General features: G+C 38.6%; 1 protein-coding gene across 2 annotated transcripts in view; it reads right to left on the bottom strand.

The window, feature by feature from the left end:
- Positions 1–17,745, bottom strand: part of Rps6ka5 (ribosomal protein S6 kinase A5) — a 164,016-nt gene that overhangs the window by 112,104 nt on the left and 34,167 nt on the right. The window contains exon 2 of one of the 2 annotated variants that reach the window (XM_076921407.1): positions 12,898–12,969. The exons of the other annotated variant lie outside the window; for it this stretch is intronic. Within the exon in view, the coding sequence (XP_076777522.1) occupies positions 12,898–12,969 (72 nt within the window). The remainder of the gene's footprint in view (positions 1–12,897; positions 12,970–17,745) is intronic. 2 annotated transcript variants of the gene reach the window in all.

Genomic DNA, 17,745 nt, shown 5'->3' with positions numbered 1-17,745 from the left:
ACATACTTGTAGGCCTACACACACACACACACACACACACACACACACACACTCACACACACGGCATATCCTGATGGAGTTTTCAGAATCTGGGAATCATTGGGTTAAGACATATCACAGAGTACATTATGTAGGTGGCTCACCGAATTTAGGGTAAGCAACCCAAAGACAGTCTCTACCACATATATCATTTCTTCCACAGCACAACTGGTAAGATCTGTTGGTGGTTAATTGATATCATCCACATAAGAAAACACGAATTGTTTAAGGAGCCCCAGGGAAGAGGATGGGAAGACATGGTCCTGCTCATTAGACACGACTGTGGGTACAGTCTAGACCTCCACACTTAGCCTCATTTCAAGGTTTCACAAACCTTATTATTACATCAAAGTGTGTTTCACTACATTGTGAGCTTTAAGTATAATGTATCTTTTTTTAAAAATCAACTACTCTATTCCCAGGACCCCAAACAATTAATGCCAATGAATGAATGAATGAATCTAACAAGTAACAGGAATGGACTGAAAATTTTCAGGGAGAAAAGTAATATGATCTAATTTGTACTTTAGAAAGGTAAGTCTCACTTGCTATGGACAATGGACTGGCAAAGGGTGACTTGACCCAAGTGCTGTGGTGGCTGTGGGACCCTGTTTATGAACTCCCTCTAAAGTTCACAAGTCAATAATAATAATAATAATAATAATAATAATAATAATAATAATAATAATAATACTTCCTGGAGCAAGAGAACCTGAGAGCTGAATGTACCAGGCGATCTGAGCATTTTAGCATTTGTATGTACGTATATCTGTCAATGTATCTGCTAGTCCACAATACACTGTTTGAGATTTTATTGTATTTCAGAACTCCAATTATTGAATAGTTAGGAAAAAAAGATAACGCGTTCTTTTCATTTGACATGTTATTCTTAAGACAACATTCCAATCAATGTCTTAAAAATGCTAATAAAATTTCAACTTATAAGCATTTCATTTATAAAATATTGTTCACAGTTGAATTTTTATTAGAAATACTACTTTAGTAAAAGTTACTCCGCAAAATGTTAACAAAGCAAGCAATTATATGAAATAACTAACATTCTCTCCTTATATGAAAGGTCTAAATAATTTTATTTTCCAACTTAGGATACAATTTCACTATGGATTTCTAACTCCATAACTAACCTCTAAGAAATGATAGGTACTCTACCACCCTATGTACACATAGCCTAAGGGCCATGTTTCAGACTTCAGGAAAAACTAGACAGAAAAGACAATAGAGAAGAGTCTAATTTCAAGATTGTGAAGTAAGCAGCAGATTAGTGACAGACTAAAGAAATCTAAAAAAAAAAAAAAAAAAAAAAAACAACCCTCCAAGTAAAGAGTTAAGATTATCACATGAATTTAAATGTAAGATTTAAAAAAAGAAAAAGAAACAATAGAACTTGGGCTGGTCTTTAGAACAGGCCTGTAACACTGATACTCAAGGTCACCTTAGACTAGAGACTGACTCAGAGGCCAGCCTGTGTAATTTAGTGAGCTCTTACCTCAAAGCAGAAAGTTAAAACAGGGCTGGTGGTATAGCTCAGGGGTGCAGCGCCTGCCTAGCACGCACAAAGCCCTAGGTTCAATCAGCAGTAAAAGAACAAAATAGCAGAACTTCTGAATGTTCAAACGTTCAGAAATGCCACATTTAAGCTATTTGATGAACAATTTTTTTTCTAGTTCAAAATATATATAAATTAATTTTTCAGAAAAGAGTTTTTAAGTTTTAATTCCCAAGAAAAACCTTACATGACACACAAAGACACATGATGAAGTTCTTCTATTATTTTAAGTGGTACTGGATAAAAATTATCTTTTTGAAAAGGTAATAAAACTGAAAGATTAGTGGTGAAATTTTGAACAAAAATTGATTTTATTATATTCATAATGAAAGTGTCCACCTACTCCATTTAGTCATCACAACTTTGATTTTAAATTCAGAAATGTCTACAATGACATTTCTTAGTTACCCCATCTTTCTTAAGAGCTGCACTGTCACAAATACAGAGAAAGGCAGCATCTGTGGCTAACAATAGACCCATTAAGGCAGTGAGGGAACATGAAACGAAGATGGTTGGACAAGTTCAACATGAGAGGGACACACTTCCTTGCCCTGAGAGCCATCTTCCAGGCCTGTGAGCAAAACACCCAAAGGCAAGGGGGACTCTAGTCAAAGATCAGATGTCCTGAAAGAAGCCCAGGATTCGGTTCTGCAAACACTAGACACAATTCTCACATGTGAAATGGCTTCTCTTTCCCCCTCTTGTACTCCCCTGGCATGCTCTGGGAATCAAGGTATTAGTATCCTGAGAAAAGGAGTGGGAGGAAAGAACCTCTTTCTATTCTGAGTTTGTAAAACTTAGAATTCTCTTTAAGATCTGGTAACAATTTGTTCTTAAAACTGTACCAAGCAGCTTCCCACTGGGAAACTTTTTACTTACTGACCACTTTAATGGTTATAGGACCATGCAGATTTTCTAGTCTCATCTTTGATGTAAGTTTGGTAATTTGTTTCTTTAAGACAGGGTCTCTTTACTGTCTTGGAACAAGATATGTAGACCAGGCTGGCCTTACACTCAGAGATCCAACTGCCTCTGCCTCCAGAGTGCTAGGATTAAGGGCATGCACTACCACATCAAGCAGTTTGATAATTTATACTTAAGATTAATATGTACTATAAAGTGTATATATATGTATATATATATGTACATATATATACATATATATATATATATCAATCACATATCTCAGAATATGAGTTCTTGTCACCTCTGAAATCATGAAATTTTGTCCAATATTCCAGCTCTCTTAATTTAATTACACAAATGAGACATTATGCTCTTACATAAGTAATACTGTTTATATTTTATTTACTCTTAATCCTTTGTATCTCAGAAACTCTCATGGCATAATTTTTCTCACCCCAATAGCTCATCCTTTACAAAGTTTTTGTGAGGAACTATTGGTGTAAAACATATTCAGCGTTTCTATGTTTAAAATGCCTATCTAGATTCAATCCCCAGAACTTTCATTTAAAAAAAAAAAAAAAAAAAAGAGCAAAGCATGGTTACACTTGTCACCTTTGTGCAGGGACGGCAGAGATAGGATTCCTGGGGCTTGCTAGCTAGCCAGCCTTGCTTCATTAGTGAGTCCCACACCAGTGAGAGAGCCTATCTCAAAACACAATGTGGACTGTAGCTGAGGAACTACAGCCAGAATTGTGCAATGGCTTCCATATGTACAGCACACACATACTTACATGCCTACACACACGCTCACGTGCATGCACGTACATACATATATACATCTATTTTGTCCAAACTTCTGGAAAACAGTTTGGCTAGAGACACAATTCTTGATGGACAGCCATTTCACTGTACTATCTGCAAAGATCTTTCTATGGCTGCTGCTGAAGACAGCAATTATGACTAAGTTAAACTAATTATGGTCTACACAATCAACTGACTGAGACTCATGGGACCAGTAGAGATCAGAAGCTGGCAGGGGTCTGACCTAGGTTCTCTGCGTCTATGTTATGGCTGAGTAGCTTGGTGTTCTTGTAGGAATCCCAACAGTGGGAACAGAAGCTGGCTCTGACTCTTGGCTACTTTTCCTCCTAAATGGGTTGCCTCATCCAACCTTGATAGGGTGTTGTCTGATCTCATCATAGCTTGTTATGCCATGTTTGGTAGATGTCCCTGGGAGGTCTGTTCTTTTCTAAGGGGAAGTAGAGGGGAGGTGGATTGGGAGAGTGTGGAGGTAGGGGGAAGGAAATAGAAGGGAGGAAAAACTCTGGTTAGGATGTAATATATGAGAGAATTTTTTAAAAAGAAAAATAATAATCATTCTTTATTTTCAAAAAGTATCCCACTACTGCTTTTGGGTTATCTCTAAGTCTTTATGTTCAACCAGCTTCCTTCATTTATTTAACTTGTCGGCTGAGGATTTGCTGTTTCCTAATTCTCAGAATTCATGTTTAATCAAACTTCAAAATGCTCAGCTGTCATCTCTTTGAACAGGCCTGTCTTCACTCGGTTATCTCTTCTGTGACTCTTGGATAGACAATTGTTACATCTTCTGTGCTTTAACCTCAATTTCTATATATGTTCATTTCCCCTGTTATATATTCTGCATCTTTTTCTCAAATATATCTTTCAATTCTTTAAGTCTCTTTACCTTTATCTCACCTTCAAGTTAAAAATCTATAGTTTTTATAATTTGGGTAATTATTTTTTCCACTTATAATAGTAGCACTGGTTAAATAAATAGTATTCTGCTGGTCTATACCTTAAGTAGACCTTTAGAAAAGTTATTTTAAATCTGTGTGGTGTATGTGGTGTGTGTGTGTGTATGTGTGTGTGTGTGTGTGTGTGTGTGTGCATGTACACACATGTGTACAAGTGCACATAAGAATCCAGAAGAGGGTATAAATCTTCTGAAGCTGGGAGTACAGACAACTGGGGGATACCTGAACTTAGGTACAATGAAAGAACAGTAAGCACTTTTAACTGCTAGGCCATCTGTCTAGCCCCCTGGTCTTTTCAGGGATGGGGGATGAAAATCTGCATAGTAGTTTTCTTAGCATGTCTTGTTCATTGACTCATTCTTTCTTACTTTCTCTTTTCTGAGATAGCCTAACCTGACTCTGAAATTGTAATCTTCCTCTCCTCATTTCCCAAATTCCAGGATCATATGCACGTACCAAACCTAGATAGCATGTTTTGTGTTTTATAAAGATTTATGTGTATGAGTATTTTGCCTGGAAGTACATATGTATGTGTACCACGTGTGTGCCTTGTCCCCAAGGAAATCAGAAGAGGGCATCTCTGGAACTGCAGTTATGGATGGTGGTAAGCCACCATAAGGAATGCTGGGAACTAAACGGGGGTCTTCTGTAAATGTAGCAAGAATTGCTGAGCCATCTCTCCATCCCTACATCTGATCTTAATAGTAAGATCAAAAACCTCTGAGATGTGGATCAAAAGATATAGCTTCAAGTCATCTGAAAGAATAACTTTTGTTCTTGTTGATTTTTGTTTGTTTGTTTGTTATCTGGCTTTTGAGACAGGGTCCTATCTATATAGCTCTGGCTGTCCGGGAATTAATTATGTAGACCAGGCTAGACTTGAACTCAGAGATCTGTCTGACTACTCTGCTTCCCAAGTGTTGAAATTAAAAGTATATACCATCATGCCCTGTGTAAAAACTAAACTTTGGTATTATACTATTGTGTAGCACAGTAACCACAGTTAAAGATAATAATGTGCCGTCTATCTCAATATTGCTAATAGATGTTTTTCACATCTTTACTACAAAGTCAGTGAAGTGATAAACATGATAGACAATTAGCTTCAGTAAATCTCTGTACAATGTATAAATAAATGAAAACATTATATGCTACCCCATAAAATATATATATATATATATATATATATATATATATATATATATATATTTTTTTTTTTTTTTTCCATTGTTGGGCCTAACACGAGGTCTAATCTCCATTCCACCTTCACCCTTCAGTCACGTACACAGGTGGAGGGCATGATGAACAGGCCCTAGAGAGATTTACATACTAATAAGGTACCTGAAGGCCAGAGGGTGGAGCCAATTAAACATTCCTCCCCCCCCCCCCCCCCCATTTAACTCAGGTCCACCCTGGTTTTTTTTATGGGGTGTGCATCCAGATCCATCCACCATCCGCCATGTCAATAAACCGGTTTTGGAAACCCAAGGACTTCCTCGTGAGTTGGGGCTGCACTGTGAGGGGCCGTGAGGAACTGTGGAGAGGCCTTTAGTTAATGAGCAGCCGGGCCCAACTTCCAGCTAGAGGAACCCAGAGTGTTCCCAGCCCACTGCCCACAGCATGGCGGGAGGAACCCTGGGTTCCCCAGCCATATTTTTTCCTACAGTCCATCTGAAAAGAGTTACTAAAATAACAATAAGCATTTACATCATATTTCAAATCTAAAATAATCTGTATCTGTGTTGCTTTGTTATTTCTATTCTCTCAAATCTACTGCCTTGTTCCTGGATGTTTGCAAAGTTTATAGTACTGTCTTTATCTGAATAACTTTCTATAGAACTTCTTTTAATAGCTATGGAAAGGCTTGAACGATAGTTCAGTTTGTAAAGTGCCTGCAAGCAGGAAGCCTAAGTTCAAATCCCCAAATGACATGTAAAATCTGAGTGCAGCAGCAGCACTGGTCTGCATCCTCAATGCTGGGGGCAGACATAGGCTCACTGGGGAGAGTTTACTCCTTCTAAGAGGATTAATACTGGTATAAGCTAGATTCCTGATTGACTTTAATTATTACATGGCATACATTGTTGAGATTGCTTTTAGCTGAGCATGCTCAGAAGATCTTTATTTCTCAATCCAATGTGGAACCAGAAATTTTCTTTTTCATCATTTGCAGGATTTTTTTCTTCTTTTAATGAGCAGTAGTTGTCGGTATCTCTCCCTTGCCTTAGATACAATCTACCATACCAAGCATGCAAATTACAAACTTATAAACTAGCTCACTTTACCGCAGACTTTCCAGCAGAACTCTCTCCAGGGAGCTTCCTTAGTTCTTTACATTCTTGCTCCTGTTTATTCTTTCAAATCTAAGGATTTTCCTTATTCTTGTCAGTTAACCTATGCAGTCAGTGGCAGACCTAGTTTTTAAAATATATTTTATCTAGCACTTTGAGGATTTAATAAAAGGGGTTTTCAGAACATCTTAGCTGCCATCTAACCCAAAAGAGAAAATAAAGTATCTCTTCATTTCTACTTCTGTAACTAGAACAGTCTGCCATATCTAAAACAAGTCTGCCAAGTCAAGAAATGAAATTAATTTTATAAGTCTTTTACATGCTATAAAATGTTATATGAAAACTAATTAATATTTCATCTTCATAGAATGTTTTAAAAAGTTAAGTAGATTGCCGTAGTCATCTTTTACCACTGATTTAAGTGTCATGTGGCTTTATCCATAGCTGGAATAAAACATGACCTCGGTATGAAGGTTTTCTTGTAATTTTCTTTTTGAACTAACTGGTATACTTCTATTGAAGTAAGATGGACAGTAACTGAACTGGTGAAAGTAGAGGTTAAGTTATGTAAACGGTTTCTTTTGGCTAATTATGCTGCTAACTGCTTTTACTAAACATAACAAAAGCTGACATTTCTAAAACTTTAATATGGAAAATATCTAAATTCTTTTCCAGAACATAATCTCTAAAATACAAAGTAGTCTACTTTCAAATATTCAAGGATCACTACAGAAGTCCTAGAATATGAGATAAATAAATCCATATTCAGCCCTCCAGTATTTACTGGGGAACTATATGTGCAAGGCATGAAAAATTAACCAGAGGTTAATTTCAGAGACGGATAAACGGCTGCTGTAGCCTAAGGGCTCTGTACTGAGTCTGGCTACACTCCTGAGAGACTGCTCAGCTGGCCATGGCTATCCTGCACTGGATCCTTCTTGTGGTCAAGGTGAATTATAAAATGGTCATCTGCATCAAAGGCTAAGAGAAGTTTAGAAAAAAAAAATTAGTTAACACTGCCACAATTCAGTGAAGTAAGACTATCTGAGAACTTTAACTCACACTACCCTGCACAGATTTTTTGTGTATCAAGCACTAGAAGAAGCTGAGAGATGGCTGTCAAACATTTTAGTGCATGTGTGTATATTGTACACATGAAGGTCAGAAGACAACTTGCAGGAGTCAGTTCTCTTCACATGTGTATTCAGGTGGTCAGTCTTGGCAGCAAGTATTTTTATCCAGCAAGCCATCTTGCTGGCCTCAATCATATTTTTAACTGCTGATGGTTTCTAGCTTCTATTAATATCAGGAGATGAGCTGTACTTAGAAAATTCCAACTTTTTAAAAAAGCTTTTGCCTACTGAAATAGGTTGAAAATCATGAAAGATTGGCATGAAATTTCATTAGTGATGTATACCTCATCTTTATGATAGTCATGTGACAGCTTGAAGAATAAGTACATTTTTCCTAAGAACCATATAGAGTAAAAACTATTTGTAGATGCTGTTTGTTGGTAAGTTACTCTGTTTGAAATAGCGAACTATGAGGTCAATTAAATTTATCTGAAACCTAAGAATTCTGTGTCTGGGAAAGTTATAATGCAGTGTGTTCTGTGTCAACTACAGCATGGAGTAGTACTGTTTTATTCTTTAAATGATACAGTTTGCCATAAGTCTAAAAGTTATAAGGAATTAATTATCTTGTAATTTAGGCAAGAAAGAAATGGTTCTCACTGAACTGTTTTAATAAGCTTCAAAGTTTACTAAAGACATTCTCCTGACATTGTTCTCACTGTCCCATGTGTTGGTTAGCAAGTCCCCTAGTGTGCTTTGAAGACTGATCCCTGAATCTCTCAGACAGTTAGGGCTTAAGAATTAACTTAAAGGTGCCTGATTAGATGGTACTACAATTTAAATATGCAATTTCCCCACCTGGTCCCCAAATTATGATACTGTTTTGTAAGGCTTGGGACCATTAGAAGATGAGGTCTAGCTGAAAAATATGAGTCCCTGGGGGATGGACCCTGAGGATTATAGTCTCACCTAAGCATCTGGCAAAGCACTTGCTCCCTACTTCCTGACCCACAGAGATGTGAGCAAGTTGCCTGCATCATGCTTCTGCCACCAAGAACACCACTATGCCCTGTTACCATGAAACTATTAAGTAAAATAAACCTTTCTTCCCTCTACTAATGTGTGCCAGGTAACTAATCAGAGCCACAAGAGAGGCATGAATACAAATGGTGAATACAGACAGCTTTTATAGAATAACGATGTTTTCTAGTGATGAGTCAACAATCAAAATATAACACTCAGTTTAAACCAAACAGCACTCATGTTCATGTTACCCAAAGGAAAATCTACTTTAATTATTAGTTTCTTAAAGATATGAAGCTCTATAAAACTTATCAACCTTAGAGTACTCGTTAAGTAGCAGTAAATAAATGCAAAGAAGCTAGAAAACTAATAGTGTTAGATTAGTGAGGCTTCAATATTTTAATATGAGTATTTTTAAAAATTTCTATCTTAGTTCCCAGAGAGGAAATAAATGGGTATCTATGAATTTGAGGCCAGTCAGGTCTACACGGCAAGTTCCAGGCCAGCAAAGCCTACAAAAACAAACAAACAAAAAAAGCAAACAAAAAACTAAAGTTAAGAAAAAGTTCTATTCTAAGATCTTTGTATTAGGTATTATATAGTAGATTTCACTTATGAAATACCTTGGTTTTCCTGCAAATAAAATAAAGGCAATGATGGGGAGGTATTTCTCCAAAGCCCGTTTTCCTGAAATAGCAATAAACAGGGAAAAGGCGTGCCAGGGGTATTAAATTCCTGTAACATATGCTGCCCCAGAATCAGACTGTGCCTTCCATTTAAAAAAGGCCACATTGGATTTATCCTGGGATGCCAAGAACACAAGGTTGGGTCAGGTATCAGCAAATGAGCAGGTAAACATAAACTACACATGAATAGACAGAGGCCACAGACATCTGAGAGTTCCAACAAGTTTCCTGTGTGTCTCCTTGGTTGTGAGTCAAACAAGTGGGCTAAGTAGCCGGTGAGGACTATCCTGTGGCACTCACTATCCAGCTTCCCTTCTCCCGCAGTGGGAAAGCTCCTGGCTGCTCTGCTGGAAAAAGTGGTTTAGCTGAGACTCTCTTCAAAACACCAAGATGCTACAAAATCTGCAAACAACATGGACAAAAAGTGAAATTTATATTTGTAATATTTTTCTGCCTTAGATTTCTAACTGATATATGAATCAGTAAACAAACAAAATTACCGTCACATCAAAGACGACTTAAAACTGAAGAAAATTTAGGAGGGAATTTATATAATCTTTATGCAAAATATTTGAAATTATGCATGACTTTTTGTAAAAAAAAAAAAAAATCTGAAAATGAACAATAAATCCACTAATACAATGTAATCATTGGCCCAGGCAACAAAAATTATTATTTTTTCCTTGAAGATTAACCTAAGTGATTTACATGTAGCAGAATGATAAAAATTAGATAACAAATGTTGACAAGGATGTACAAAACCTGGAACCCTTACATACTGTTCATGAGAATATAAATGGTGCAGACATTTTGGGAAACAGTCTAGCAGTTCCTCAAGAACTTACAGAGTTGCTATTTAAACTAGCAGTTTGCTCCTAGGAATATACTCAAGAAATGGAAACCTAGGTTGACATGAAACAATGCATCTGATGCTCACAGCACTGAGGTTTCCAATCTCAGATAAAAAGTGGGAACAACTCCAATGTCACTGTCCTAGTCTCACTCCTGCTGCTGTGATAAAATGCCTTAACAAAAAGCAACATAGGAGAAAGAGGGTCAATTACAGTTTACAATCACAGCCTATCACTGTGGGGCAGTCAAGGCAGGAATGAGCAACAGCCAGTCCCATCACATCCATGGTCAAAAGCAGAGAGCAATGGATGCATGCTTTTGCTTGCTTACTTCAATTTCTCCATTTTCAAAACAGTTCACGAACCTCTACTAGGGAATGGTGCCACATACACTGGGCTTGGTCTTCCCACACCAATTAACTTAAGGCCACAAACAGGCCCACCACCAATCTAATGCAGATAACGCACTGTAGAGACTGCTTTACAGGTTTTATCAAGCTGATAAGTAAAGCTAATCTCCATTGTCATCAGCTGATGAACAGATAAGGAAAATGTGGTATAGTCATACAATGAACTCCTTGGTCATAAAGGAAAGAGGTGCTATCTGCTACAACATATATTAACCCAGAGAATATTACACTGTATCAAAGAAGCCAGTCATCAAAATCCACATATTATATGAATCCACTTATAGGAAATGTCCAGAATAACTTAGTGGTTGTTAGGGACAGAGAGGATGGTAAGTTTACAAAGTAACACCTAGAGTACTTGAGGTTTCTTCTTGAGGTTGAATCAAAAAGTTCTGAAACTGATTGTGACTATGGCTGCCCAGCTCTAAATACACTGGAAGCATATACTGCATCCTTTAAATGGGTAAACTGCATGGTACATGCACTGTATCGCAATTAAGCTGTCACCAAAAAGAAACTATGAAAATACAACACACTCTGTGAGCAGAACCTGACCTGAAAAGTTTTTGACAATATGTTGCAAACACTATTTTTAAGGGAGCCATTCACCACCGCTCTGGACTTGTTTCTCCTTTGAGTAGATAGGTACTACCTTTGAAACAGGAAACAAAGGTAGGAATAACCAACATTACTTTGATATTTCAAAAGCATTCTTCCTTGTGAATTAGATAAGGCAAGGCTAGTCTTGTTCCTGAAAAATATACTTATATAAATAATCCAGAGGTGAGTGGACACTGGAAAATCCTCAAATTGATTTAACACTAAGACCCTTTCTAGCATCATAGCCTTAGCTGGTAGGAGTACACCATCAGGCTTGTTCGTTGGTACTTTTAAAAGGTGGCTCTACACTGTATGCTAAAAAACTACAGATGGCTATAAAACAAACCTTTGTATGACAGGACACAAGGCACAAAAGCTCACTACTGAGTTACCTAAAGATAATTTGTTGATGTGAATACAAATGTATGTGATGCTAGGCAAGGTAAGCCATGATAGAAGCCCAGACTTCTCTCCTGCTGGAGAGCTGGAAGTAGCAACTTCCTACCAGACCCAAAAAATCTAAAAAGGCAGATGCTCCTTAAACTGTGAAGTTAAACTTTATTGGGAAAGAAAACTGGTCTGTTCCCTAAGGCCTTGCTTCTCCTTCCATGGAAGTGGGCACAGTCTGCAAAGGACAGAAAAAGAGGCTTCCTCATTAGGACTTGATGGAGAAGAATGAGAACAGCAAGCTCTCCTGGCTGTGGTAACTGCATGGAAACTGCAGAGCAGGACATTCTAGGGTCAGGACAGGCGCTCACTGATAAAACCAGCTGCAAGACTGGCAGGACCCAGTGCAAACGCATGGCTTACTTTGTGAATTAACTAAGAGTGACAGCGGAGCGTTACACTGCACACAGGCTCTTCTGAGTGCAGGATGTGATGGCCTGCAAGACCAGCCCAACTTCTGAACAACAGAAGTTGAGGCAGAGAATTTTCAAAGACACAGGAAACAATAAAGCCCAAAATACAAAATCACCCAGACATCATATCATGCTACTGTATGAGGATACATCCCAGAGGTTTTTCTCTATGTGAATACAAGTAGGCATTAATATAACTGTCTCCATTATATAATTGTACGGTGTATACTCTTCTCTATGACTGTTTTTAATTTATGACTTGGAAAAGCTTTCTAAAATGTTAATGAATACAGATCACTTCAATCTTACATAGACGGTGGAACATAAATAGAACCAGGCTCAATTAGCCAGACTCTAAGTGTTGGGTTAATGAAGGGAAGGATCCTGACTTTGTTCATTATCATGGTGATGTGCCCTGAATTACAACAGTCTTAAAAGAAGACTGAATAAATCAATCAACATAAATCACTTTATAAGCTGGCATACAGTAAGCTCTCTACATATGCTAGTGATTCCAAAGACTAATTTATATTCCCAACACAGACGATTAAAAGGGCTTTCTTTGTTGTTGGCTTGTTTGTGAGATAAGGTCTTACTTTATATAGCTCAGGCTAGCCTAAAACTCTGGTTAGAGTGTCGCCCTGGCATCTCACACACTGGGACTGAATCAGGCAAAAGAGATTCTTTAGTTCTTTTACTGGATTCCTCATGCTTCTAAAACTGTCAATGACTTCCGCATGAAGGATATCAATCCTGTCGCAGAATAACAAGTACTTGTTGTTCTTAAAAAGGGGGAATAAACCTGAAATTTACCTCCAGTTCCTAGGACCTTCAGCAGCTCAAAATTTTCAATTCCCACCTTCTCTGCATGTCCTGTTAAGTTGGCTAAAGAGAAAAAAAGAAAGAACATTAAAGGGGTTGGCAACAAGAGGAGTCACTAGGGACTTTGGGAGTATCAGAAAGTTCTGCTTCTTAACCTGGACCTTTTCTACGTAATTACTTGTTAAATTGTACGGCTGTATTTTGTATCATAATTTTAATAAAACCACTTCCTTCTTTTCTTTCTTTCTTTTTTTTTTAAATGCTTGCGCCACTAATCTCAGCACTGGGGATGGAGGATGAGGAGAACACAGATGGATCTTGGAGTTTGAAGCCAGCCTGATCTACAGAGTAAGTTCCCGGATAGACAGAGCTACACAGAAAAACCTTGTCTCAAAAAAAAAAAAAGACTGACAAGCATTTATTTATGCAACACTAAGTGTGTAATTACCATGCTAGATCCTGGGCTACATTCTAGTTCCATTTGTGCCACTAAGATTATGGGCATGAGCTAATATGCACTAGCTATGTGCACTGTCTCAGTCCCCCTTCTGAAGTGAGTGCACTAGCTAGAGAATTATAAGACTCCTTTCAGCACTAGAATTCTAGGGGTGGCTTAAACATACACATTCTTCAAAACATATTCTCTCCTAAATAAGCAAAATAAGAATGTGTTTAAAGTGATCATTTCCCATAGTATTTCTACTGGGTTCTAATCCTGCCCAATTACATGTGAAAAGGCTGGAGAAGGGTGGGGAATGGGATACCCTGGTGGCAAAAAAAAAAAAAACAAAAACAGTTGGCTTTCACAGTGTTAAATAGCTTCTTTCCCACAGGACCTCACAGATCTTGTACTTTGAGGCTGAGATACTGCAGTCTTAAAACTCACTGAACAAAGTACTCTTTATAATAATGCCTATGGATATTATGTAAACTAGCTTTCTGTAAAAGTCATCAAGAATGTTTGACCCAACTACTACATCTACCACTTAAATGCTGTGCACCCTTCAACAAGTTATTGCTCCATGTGTCAGTTCCCAGTAATGTAAGATATGGACAATTAACAACAGTCACAAACTTTATGCCTACAGCATACTGGTGTCTACAATCTACTTTGAAAGCATTAGAAAGCTAAGGTGGACTGGTGGCTGAACATAACAGCTATGTCATAAGCCAGATATAACAAATACAGAATGCAGACAGTGAGTATAAAGGGTGTCCAACATACAAATCTTTCAAAATGTCTAAAATTAACAGAAAATAGAAGGAGACCTACCTCACAGAGTTGTAATGAGGATTGAATGAGCCAAATTTTATACAGTAAATTTATACCGTACTTGATGTATACAAGTCAAGTGTTTATAAATAAATTTTGAAACCTAACAGCTTGGTTTCAGACTTGGGGACAAGGGACTGAGGTGCATATTTTACATACCAAAGTAGACCTGGCCTCCAGGTTCTCCCAGCATCCCCCAGTCCCTCCCTGGCATATCCTGTCCTCAACCCTGAACTCTCCAGCCCAGGAATTGGGCTGCCCTTCCCCCAGAGGTCCCTCCCTATATAATCTAGACATTTTGTTTCCCAGTGCTCTCCTCTCTCTTCTTTTCTCCTCTTCCTCCTCCTCTCCTCTCTCTATTTGAATGCCCTTTCTCTTTCTCTTCCTATAGTGACTTCCCTGGTCTTGGCCCTTGGGACCAATAAACTTGCCCAAGAGCAGCTTCCCAATAAACCTGCATTTAATGTAACCTAATCTGGTTTGAATTGGCTCATTTCACTGAGGGAGAAATAACATCAATAACCTTAAGAAAATTTGGCTCAAGTAAGAAATTTTAGAGCTACAAGTTTGAGGCAGTAAGTAATTTCAATATATTTTCAAAGTTTAACTAGATTCATATTTTAAATTAAGTTTTTAATTATTTTAATTTAAAATTTTTAAAGAGACCAGTAAGTCTTATCAGATCAATGGGTCCAACCAGCTCACCATGACTAAGGTTTCTGTTTGGGGTATGTAGTGGTTTGAATAAAAAGGGGACCCATAGGGTCATATGTCTGCATGATTAACCCCCAGCTGATGAACTGTTTGGAAAGGATTAGTGAAGGGATTGGTGAAGGGGTCAGCTCAGGAACAGAGATGCTAATTAACATTCCTGGTCAGCTCAGGAAAGCCCCCCCCCCCCAAGAGAGACTAATCAACATTTCTCAGACAACAGGGGAGAAGACAGACCTGCCCTGTGGGTGGGGGCAACCCAGAGTACATGGACACATCCCACAGGATGGACCCTAGACCAATCAGTTTAAAAGTCATACTGTTCTGCCAATCATATTGTGCCTAGCTATTGGTTCTCTATGCTACCCCTAGAAACTGTATAAATGGCCGCTTAACAAGCTGCACAGGGTCGCCTCTCCTTTTGAATGCAGGATGACCCCAGCATGCTGGAACAATAAAATTCCTCTTGCTTTTGCAACGACACCCAGCTCCACATTGTTCACTCAGAGGGTCCCCGGTCAGAGTCTTACATTAGGAAGCATTACCTAGCTGGAAAAAGTACTGGGGAAAGCTGCCTCTGTGGGCTTTGAGGTTCCAAAATCCCACACAAGGGCTAGTGTCTGCAGCCCACCCCCACACTTCCATGCCTGCTCCCTGTGGATCAGGATGTAAAGCTCTCAGCTACTGATCCAGTTCCATACCTGCCATGATGATGAACTCACCATCTGCAACTATAGGCAAGACCCCAATTAAATGCTTTCTCTGATAAGAGTTGCCTTGGTCATGGTGTCTCTTCATAGCAATAGAAGAGTAATTAAGACAGAGAACAGGATTTTTTTTTTAAGCAAACAGTAATATTGTATTACAATTACAGAGATTCTGAAACAAAGATATACTCAAACATGTGAGTCTAAATAGTTCTCACTTCTATGCTATTGTGTTGTACAATTAAAGCCTTTGAACATGAAGCACTAAAAAATAAACTGTATTTTTTCTTAATTAAACTGTTAGCCTCAAGAACAAGATCTCTGACTTCCAAATAAAAATACTAACACTATTAGAATAAGGCTTAAAATATTTACAGATTTTATGTCAACTTAGAGGTGAAATAAACATTACCAACTCATAACTGTTTCCTACATTTATGAGACAGTCACAAGGCTTAATAAGTCCAAATAATGTTGCTCAGAAGATGAGCTTCAGGCCTGGGACCAAGGCACCAGAGCTAGCACAGCTGGAGGGGTTATAACTGCCCACTGTCCTTTTTCCCACCACAAAGGTGATGGCACTTTATTGTGGTTATAAGAGGACAGCAGCCTTTGTTCCTTCTCCTATTCAGAATATGCCTCCAGCACACTCCTTTCCTAGTTCTCTCCACAGGTAAGAGGGGTTAGTAAGCCTGTGTAAGTCCGAAATTCCGAAAGAAAACTCAAAATTACATTGTTTTCAATACATGAAGGGGGGGGCACAGATAGAGTTACTGTTAAAAAGATCAGCTGCTGACTGAGACAGACACAGATACACTTACACCCAATCACTGGACTGAAGTGGGGCTTGGGGGGGCGGGGGGGGCGGTGCTGTGCTTGAATTAGGGAAAGGCTGGGAGAAGCTTAAGAGGACGGCTATCCCATAGGAAGACGAGCAGTCTCAACTAACCTGGACCTGAGATCTCTCAGACACTGGGCCACCAACCAGGCAGCATACACAAGCTGGTGCGACAATCCCCACCAACTGTCATATACAGCAGAGGACGTCCTGCTCTGGCCTCAGTGGAAGATGTGCCTAACCCTCAAGAGACTTGGGACACCCAGGGAATGGGGAGGTATGGTGTGGGGTGGGTGGTGGGGGAAGACATCCTCCTGGAGACAAGAGGGGAGCAGGAATGGGATAAGGAACTGTGGGAAGGCGGACTGGGAGGGGAGCAAATACTGGACTGTAAAAAAATAAAAGCAATGATAATAAAAAGATAGCTGCTACACAGGTCTTCTTTTTCTTTACATTTATTAGTTATTTACTGACTCATGTGTACGTGTTGTGGCACATATGTGACAATCAGAGCATATCTTCTGGTAACCAGGTCTCTCTTTTTACCATGTGGTTCCCCGTCATCAAACAGGTTTTCAGTCACTGCAGCAAGCACCTTTACTTGTTAATCCATCTCACTTGCCCCATTTGAAGAGTTTTGACTCAAATTTCCAGCATGGCCTGTCTTCTTAGAAAAGACAGACAGCCGGTTCTCTTGTTAATTCTTCTTCAGTGTGTATGGCAGTTAACAAAGCAGATGAGGTTCTCCTGATGCTTTGTTTTGAATAGTTTGTTTGACAAGAAGATAACAGGATAAATATGTTGACAATATACTCCATACATATATAAATTGTCAAAAAATAAATAAAAAATAGTTTCTAAAAAGAGACAGGAAAGAATGTTTCTTTTCTTGTTCTGCTCTCTGCCACACGAGAAAGCAGTCATCAGGGACTACAGCTGACAATGTCTGATCCTGGGCATTTCAGCCTCCAGAAGGGAGTCATGGCTATTTACTGAATTTGTTGCTGTTGTTGTTTGAGAACATATTTTGGTTTTAGGTAAGGTCACTTAGATAAACTCACTTTGTAGTTCAGGTGGGCCTAAAATTATGTAACTCAGGCTAGCTTCAAATCAGTAGCAATTCTGCTTGGGCCTCTCAGGTACTGTAAGTATGAGTGTGAGCCCCCATTCCCAACTTGTATGTCAATGGTATTTTTTATTACGGAAGTCTGAATAAGACAACTGGAGTTCACTAGTTCTTTTCCCTTCTAACCTTATAAGCCACATGCTTAGATACGCTGGTCCTAAGATTATGACCAGACAGAGCTGGT

The sequence above is a fragment of the Arvicanthis niloticus genome, chromosome 23 (genome assembly GCF_011762505.2).
Source record: "Arvicanthis niloticus isolate mArvNil1 chromosome 23, mArvNil1.pat.X, whole genome shotgun sequence".
Lineage (NCBI taxonomy): Eukaryota > Metazoa > Chordata > Mammalia > Rodentia > Muridae > Arvicanthis > Arvicanthis niloticus.
This window is presented reverse-complemented; position numbering and strand designations above follow the sequence as displayed.